We start from the raw sequence: 8,495 nt of genomic DNA, 5'->3' as shown, positions 1-8,495 counted from the left end.
GCAATGTGTGTTGGGCGGGCCTTGACGGTCCGATCCTCGGATACAGAAGCTGACAGTAGGGACGTGTAACGTCACCTCTCTGGTGGGGAAGGATCCTGAGCTGGTGTGTGAGGTTGAGAGGTTTCGACTAGATATAGTCAGACTCACCTCAAAGCACCGCTCTGGCTCTGGAACCAGTCTCCTTGAGAGGGGTTGGACACTCTTCCACTATGGAGTTGCCCATGCTGACAGGCGCCAAGCAGGAGTGGGCATACTTATTGCCCCCCATCTCGGTGCCTGAACATTGCGGTTAATCCCGGTGAACGAGAGGGTAGCCTCCCTCCGCATACRTGTGGGGGGGACGGGTCCTGACTGTTGTTTGTGCCTATGCGCCTAACAGCAGCTCAGACTACCCACCCTTTCTGGAGTCCTAGGAGGGGGTGCTGGAGAGTGCTCCTAATGGGGACTCCCTCGTTCTGCTGGGGRACTTCAMCGCTCACATGGAGGAYATGTGAGACCTGRAGCGGTAGATGCTGCTCCTCCACRTCGAGAGGAGCCAGTTGAGGTGGCTCTCGGGCATCTGGTTAGGATGCTTCCTGGACGCCTCCCTGGTGAGGTGTTACGGGCACGTCCCACTGGGAGGAGACCCAGAGGAAGACCCAGGACACGATGGAGGGACTATGTCTCTCAGCTGGCCTGGGAATGCCTTGGGATTCCCCCTGATGAGCTGGCCCAAGTGTTTGGAGAGAGGGAAGTCTGGGTCTCTCTGCTCAGGCTGCTGCCCCCGAGACCCGACCCCAGATAAGAGGAAAAAGAAGGATGGATGATTGAATGCTTTTATACAGTTTTAGCAGGCCGGGATTTTGTTTTAATGTGTCTGAGACTTTATCAGATAAAAGACAGTTTTCTGTTACAACTTGTGACAGAGYAAAGCAGGGCTWTTCAACTAAATTGCTCAGAGGGCCACAGTAACTCAAAGCCAACAACTCAGGGGGCCGGACAACCCTGGGCAATGAAGGGCTGATGATTTGAACACCTTCATTTAATCATGAATTTTTCGGTTATGAAAATATTCTTGCAACAAATGTGAGACCATCTGTGTGACAGATGAAGCTTGGACTAAACTGAGTCATGAAACAGGATAATAATCCTAAACAGCTGAAAATCAGATAAAAAAAGCGAAGAATCAAACAACAGTGAAGTTAAAATAGAGACTTCCATCWAACTGAAATGTCGCAGTGGGATCTGAGAAGAAAATGTCATTAATTCCAGCACAGCCAGGTGAGAAACAGTCCTACATAAAACAAGGTTCAACAAGCTGCTGGACTTTTATCAAAATGTTAGTTTAGCTTCATTTGTTTTTAATATAAATAAAAGTGTTATGTGCTTTTGAACACTTAAGTTTGATGACATGTAGAGCCCACAGAATGTYATTTGTTTAAATGTCCTGATGTGTGAAATGTAATTGCTTTAAACCGAGCTGCTGTGTCACAGTTTAACCACAAGAGGGCGATATYAGGGCATTTCAAACAGCTGAACCAGAGAGGTGAAGTTACCACCAAATCATTTAGGTCAAAAATAAATCAGCATCGACTCACATGGTTGCAGGTGACCGAGTGCGACGATTCAGCTTCTTCTTTGTCCTGCTGTGGCCTCTGGTGACCCAACATCCAAAGGTCAACCCTCATCTTCGTCAGATTCATCCCTCGCCGCACACCCCATCACTTCCCCCTTCGGAGACCARTCTTCAATCTTTTCTTCCAATTACCCAAACTTCAATTACTCAGAAAGAGCATGCCGTCAAATTGGCAATTGGCCTCTTGTGCATTAGAGCAATTAGTGGGGATATGAGGTTTCCTGCCACATTCAACCCATTTACTGGCCATTAGCTCCACATGCAATTAAAGCCTGTTCCAGATTGTTTCCCCCTTGGCAGCCTTGAGTAAGTTTGTAGGTGAAGCTTATCGCACCGAAGATTTTAGACTGAAGGAGCAAGAAGTCAAGAATTAACAGCACTGTACAGCCGGCCAGGACGTTTTAATCATGAAACATCACCGCTCCCATCAATCGTTGTCTGCACGAGCTGATGTTCCACCGAGGAGGGCAACTTTCTGGGTGTTATCAAAGTTTTGCAAATGTCTGTTTAAACTCCCAGCCATGTTTAATCAAAAAACCTGCTTTATCTCCGGTGCTTTTCGTGTGTGCACRGTTAAAATTAGACAAACACTGAAAAGAAACGATAAACCGGTGACACTATCTCAGAAAAACGACTGACACAATAGAACCCAGCTCCAGAACATTGTGTAAAACTTGCACGATTCTGCAACGCCAAAATGAAATAAACCATCCAAAGACCAGAATAAAAACCAAACAGTTTATTTATTATATACATTCAATAATAATGAAGAGAATAAACAGAAGGCAGACACAAGGATGGCAAAATAAAACGTGAGAAAACACACTTTACTGTCACTTGTTTAAAAAAGGCAAAAAAAATCATTTGGTTAAATGAGTTTTTAGGAGCATGTGACAGAAAGAAAAACCTTCACATGCAATTCAAACCCATTTWTTAATTGCTGTACAAAACCTCCTACAGGGCTGACTGAGCACACGATCGAGTCAGAGCTGTGAACCAACACTTGTCTTGGCGTCCTTCAGCCAGACACACCTTTGCGACTGATCTGCAGCCCCTCGAATACGTTTCACTCCAAATGAGCAGAGATGAAAACATGCAAAYGCCAAAACGCCACTGCTAAATCAACCATGGTAAAACAAGCCTTTGCTACACGAGCGTCTCGTCGACATGATCACGGAGTTCTTTTCATTGGAAGGTAAAYCACGGGTGTGCGGATGAGCACAAACTTTAAATATCTCTTGTGACTGGTGATCAGCGTGACGACCAGAGGCACAGAGCAGAGATAACAGATTACTGCAGAGGACGGACTTCTCCTCACATTGGACCTTTGCTAACCTTTCCTTTTCACTCCCATCGCCACACGTCGCACGACCAAATTTCCCTTCCTTCTAAACCCTCCACGCACACCCTCCAGCACTGAGATYTGAATTCATGCACACACTCACACACACAAAGACTGACACTCTTCTTCACTTTGCAAAAACATGCATTGCAACACTGCTGATAATACTTGTAAGGAATATTTAGATAAAAAAGAGGTAATGATCATAAAAAAATAAAACAAAATAAAAAGCTCAGACCTACGACAGTTCCACCGTCGTACGAGACACCCCCCTCCCCTTCCCCTCATGCTGGCTGTACCCCCTAACAGACAGCGGGGGACGTTGTTATTCTGTCAGCTAATGATTAATGGCTCAGCTTCTCACCTTCACCAGCCTCTGCCAACCACCCACGTTATTTCATTGTTCAGAAGGCGGCCACTGCTGAGCCCCTTTTTGACACAAAGTGGACATCCTTTCTGTAATTTGTCCCCGCTGCGAAAAGCCACACTAAGTGTCGTCTTGTTTCCACCTGTCTTCCTGCTCTGATTTCCTTTGTCTCCAGCGAGTCTCATCTACATCGTGTTTACGTGTGTGTGTGTGTGTGTGTGTGTGGGGTGGGGGGCAGTAAGTTCAGAGCGCGAAGCAAATTAAGTTTAACTTTATGTTTGCGGGTCAGACATTCCCAATTGGCTGCGACCTTTTCTGCAGTTGCTGCTTCAATGACACGTCCCAAGGTGCCGCTACAACACTGCACTGTAAAAAAAACAACAACAACACAGCAACATATTGAAATACAGCCTAAACAAAAAGGCAAACATAAGAAATGCATCAGGGTACTTGAAACAAACAAATAAAAAAAAACTTAGCGAGTAAAATAAACAGGTCTGATGTAGTGGGAAAACTGGTTCCTGGACTTTTTTTTTTTTTTTTTACATGTCTTCAGATTCACCAAGAGTAAAACTTTAAAACTATTCAGAGTAATCCTCAGGAGCATGACGAGATTTAAACTACATAAATGCTGCAGAGAACTTGTAAAGTCCAGTAGAAAACTCATAATGAAGTGAAGTCTCTCGGTCTCTTTATTTTCCCGTTCTTCATCGAGTCACTGCACCCCCCCTCTCAGTTCTGCCTGGAGCTGAGCAGGATTGTTTCCACGCAGGTGCTCCTGTTTCCCTTAATCCTTCTTCATGTGCATCCCCACCGTTCTGCCCATCCGATCTGCTGGATCTCTGCGTGACTACTGGAATGTCTTGATGGTTTGGGAGACAAGAAAGTCCTTTTTGGAAGAAGCCAAAAACAAAAACAAAGGAAGCAGCAGCACTGAGGACGAGTCTCTGAAGGGGGCGTGCACTGAATTATTGAAAGTTACTGCAGCTGCTCAGAYAATTAATCTGCAGCACGAATGAACAAAATCTTGGATTTGTTGTAGAAAAAAAAGTTTMGATGCAGCATTTGTTTCTTTTAGTGTGACATTTCATGGCAGCAAAACAAATTGAGGTAATGAAGAAAATAAAGTCTTTTGTTTTCTTTCTTTGTCATTTTCAATTTTTTTTGTTAGTTTTCTGGCTTCTTACAAGATGAAAATGAGCAAAGGAAGTAAAATGATCAGACTTGTTAGCAGACATGATTTCTGTCAGCGAGATGYTCCTTTAAACTGATTGTTCCAGATTCAAGCTTTCAGAAAAAAACAACAACAATAATAATTCCTATTTCTTCTGTACTAAACAATTCAATAGTTGTGGTTTTTTTCAATAGTGTTAACATGAACATAATGTAGTTGGTTGATGTAGTGTTTAAAAACAGAAGTACCTTTTTACATTAGTGCTCTAGCAGTTCTATCGTTTTGTTCAGTTGGAGGAAATGAGAGAGGAAACCGTATACTTGGTGCTGAATGAAACAGGTTCTGTACAGGTCAGATTACAGGAAGTTCATATACTGAGTTATGTGACTCTTAGAGAAAAATGGTTTGTAGTGTGCTGGATCACACAGGAAGATCAGTCCCTCTCCTCCTGGCTCCCAAAGTTGTTTTTTTTTTTAAATCCTGCTCCACAGTTCAAAGCAGCAGACTTCAGAGTTTTAATGTCAGAGACTCTCCTGGCAGTTTCCTTTCTTCTTTGAATCCATGTCAGAAGAGTACAGACGGAGTTGGGCTTGATGATGTGGCGATGGTCCTTCTCGCCACAAAGGGGAAAAAAAAAAAAGTAACTAAACAAAACCACATGAGTTTTCACTAGAGTCTGCCTGCAGAAAAATGGAGGGGAGCTCCTGCCAAATACTGAGCTGGAGAAGAAGGGGTTTTGGAGCAAAGAGAAATTCCTCGGGTGTGGTTTGTGGTTTTAGTACGGAGCAAACCGACTGTATCCTGCTCGATATAAACTGGCCTGAAAGACAGAAAAACAGACATAAAATGAGATCTTCACATTTTACATAAATTATTCTATAAAATGCAACGATTGTATCATTTTTTACTTTATCTAAAGCAATATTAAGTGCTTTGCAGAAGCCCAAAACCTGAATTAAAAACCTAAAATAAACCATATAATCAAACCTTAACCTTTCACCTATAAAAGCACAACTCATGTGTTCACAGTTGTCTGACTGATTACTCACCATGGCTCCGACTCCGTAAGCAGCAGCAGCTGGAGCTAAAGCATGGTACGGGTCTGTAGTGTACACTCGACCATAACTACAAACACGAGACAAGAGTTTCCAGTTAAAACATGAATCTTTTTCRATTATTAAAGCATATTTTATATCAACAGAAAACTCAGTAACTAATGTTTTTAAGAAACAGTTTGAACCATATATGTTGGTGCAGAAAAGCTTTGGAGAACAGTATTACTGTTGGATGGTGTGAGAGGGGGCGAAGGAAAAACAGACCACCGTTAAAGAGAAGAGGAGGTCTCAGGTTTGAACTCWACAGAACTTACAGTGCAGCTTTAAATCTAATCCTGGCTCAGCTTCACATTAATGTGCACCTTCACATATGTGACAAATGGCTCTTTCATACAGTAAACCACTTCAGGCTGACATCGGCTGCCTTCTGCTCGCTCCGGTAGCTGTGTCCCAACTCAGGGGTTGCAGCCTACTTAGACCACAGCCAACGGAGGCCACACCCTTCACAGTCCATGTCCGCTGCAAAAACAGCTGTGAAATGAGACGGTCTAGACCACGCACTAACCCGTTACCATGTTGATGCATTCTATGTCACAAGCCTTCAGACTTAAAATGCATTGGGACATGTATTCACGTTTTTTCACTGGAKGAATAACTTCAAAATTAAAATCGTTACAAATAAATAATAMTGGGAGGAGACCCAGAGGAAGACCCAGGACAYRCTGGAGGGACTATGTTTCTCTGCTGGTCTGGGAACGCCTTGGGATTCCCCCTGATGAGCTGGCCCAAGTGGCTGGAGAGAGGGAAGTCTGGGTCTCTCTGCTCAGGCTGCTGCCCCCACGACTCAACCCCGGATAAGCGGAAAAAAAACAGACGGATGGGCTGACGAATAAATAAATAAAAAAATTWATAATTTGGGCTTAGCTCCAGTTTCAAAACTTGTAGCTGTAATGTATTTAACATTWTATTGCAGCATAAATTTCATCAGCTAAGTTGCTAAACATAAATTTAAAAACAAATTCTTTGGTCTGTGATGAATTTCTAAACTACAAGAAAAAAATCTGTGCCATTTGTGGTTTTTCTGTTTAGTTTGCTGACGGCACAATGAATCCTGGGATATCCTCGGCCAGAAATGATGCTCAGATGCAAACTTTTTTTTTATGGGTTGCATAGGACGAAGCCTCGGGACAGACTTTGGCTCGGGGCAGTGACGTAAGCAGTTGACAAATGCAGACTTCGAAGGATGCAGCCCCTGAATTGAGACACAGCCGATGTGATTTCTGAATCGGCCGAGGCGGCGCTAACTTAAGCTAACCCACGACTGGAGCACTTTGTGCTGAAAAGCGAGGTAGTTMCAGAGCTGTAATGGCAGAGTTTTTCAAACTACAACAACGTCCTCCTTTCAATATGTTTGAACTATCCCTTTAATAACCATTCGAACTGCACAGTAGAATAAATAAAGATCCAGCTAATTGTTGTGCTGCTAAAAATGAWGGTCATCACGCTTCCATTCATTCAGCACGGTGTTTCCTGTGTTAAAGAACAACGCCGTGTTTACGTCCTGTGGCCTTTCCGCAGGATCGTTTCTGTACATCAGGGTTAAGTGTGTGTTTTTGTGCATTTGTGCATGCTTATTTATCAGTGCGTGTCCTGGGCTGTGCCTCACCTGTCACTGTAGGCGGCTGCTGCGGCGGTTGCTCCGGTTACGGCTGCCGGCTGGGCGTAGCGATAGGCAGCAGCAGCGGCGGCTGCAGCAGGGTAGCCTCCCTAGAGGACACACACACACACACACACACACCACAACTAACTGGCATGTTTCAAGTGAATGAACTTTACAATTAACAAACATCTGCATCAAATACTACTTTTATTTTGCTTACTGGTATCAAAACTTTATAGGTAAATAATTATATTGCATATGAATGAGAGGAGGAGGAGTATGGTGTTGGATGTGGGACAAGAAGTGTTTCATCAATGAGACAGAGAYGGAGGAAATTAAACTGTAAAACCACTAGATGAGTAGAAGGAAGTAAAAACAGTAGAAGACAAAATGCTCACTAAGATGAGAACATAAAAACTACTGATGGGACAGAAAACAACACCTACAGTCTGAGAACACTAATGGATGCTAGAGTTGAAATGTTTTGCTCTCAGACAGTGTTCAACTCACTTGTTATTATAATTATCTCTTTTTAAAATGAAGCGAGACAAAAAATAAAACAAGGGAAAGAATCGCACACAAACACATCCACACAAGTCTAGACTGACACTAAGAATCATCTTCTCGCATTAAGACTACATGCATGACCCAAAAAGCAAACACACCACCCCACTGCATTTGAACCTGATGTGAATAGAGATCAGCAAAGCACAACAGAAACACCCGAGCGCTCTCTGAGACGCCTGCAGGACACAGAGCAGAAGCAGAAGGGGGAGGAGCAGGAAACGGGCTTATTAATGGGAGAAAGCAGCGCTCTGCAGGGGTGAGTGGAGGGAAGAGGAGGATGAGGAGCAGTAATATGGTTTGTCTGCATGCAGCAGCTGATCGGCACATGCTTCACTTATTATCCGAGGAAGGCCAGTTAATTCAGGAAGAGAGCACGTTCTCCATTTCAACCAGAGCCCCTGGAGGCAGACGGCTTTAAGAGCATCCCACGCTGCTGAATTCAAAACCTYCCAGTTGAAGGAAATAGTTCCAGATGCACAGTTTAAACCATCAGGATTGCATCAAAATTTGATTACAAATGCAATAAACACTTTTATGCAAATATGGTTGAAATGTACACAACTGGGTTTAAAAGGTAAATTATTAGAGCAGAGCTGGGATATTATTTTTCTGCAGCAGTTTTTGTGACAAAAAGCACTTGGATTGAATCGATTAAATCTCATATAATCCTAACAAAACAAACAAACAGACATTTGGAGTTGTAAAATTCGCTAAG

At 43.3% G+C, this 8,495-nt stretch overlaps 1 protein-coding gene across 1 annotated transcript in view; it reads right to left on the bottom strand.

Moving 5' to 3' along the window:
- Positions 1-2,339: 2,339 nt before the first annotated feature.
- LOC106523880 (RNA binding protein fox-1 homolog 2) overlaps positions 2,340-8,495 on the bottom strand; it is a gene marked incomplete at its 5' end in the record, with an annotated part of 74,941 nt that continues 68,785 nt past the window's right edge. Inside the window, 3 exon segments of the mRNA XM_014017454.1 lie at positions 2,340-5,318; positions 5,548-5,623; positions 7,220-7,320. Of these exon segments, the coding sequence (XP_013872908.1) occupies positions 5,274-5,318; positions 5,548-5,623; positions 7,220-7,320 (222 nt within the window).

This window comes from Austrofundulus limnaeus, unplaced genomic scaffold (assembly GCF_001266775.1).
Source record: "Austrofundulus limnaeus strain Quisiro unplaced genomic scaffold, Austrofundulus_limnaeus-1.0 Scaffold168, whole genome shotgun sequence".
Classification (NCBI taxonomy): domain Eukaryota; kingdom Metazoa; phylum Chordata; class Actinopteri; order Cyprinodontiformes; family Rivulidae; genus Austrofundulus; species Austrofundulus limnaeus.
The sequence above is the reverse complement of the archived record's forward strand: the minus strand, read 5'-3'. Positions and strand labels throughout refer to the sequence as shown.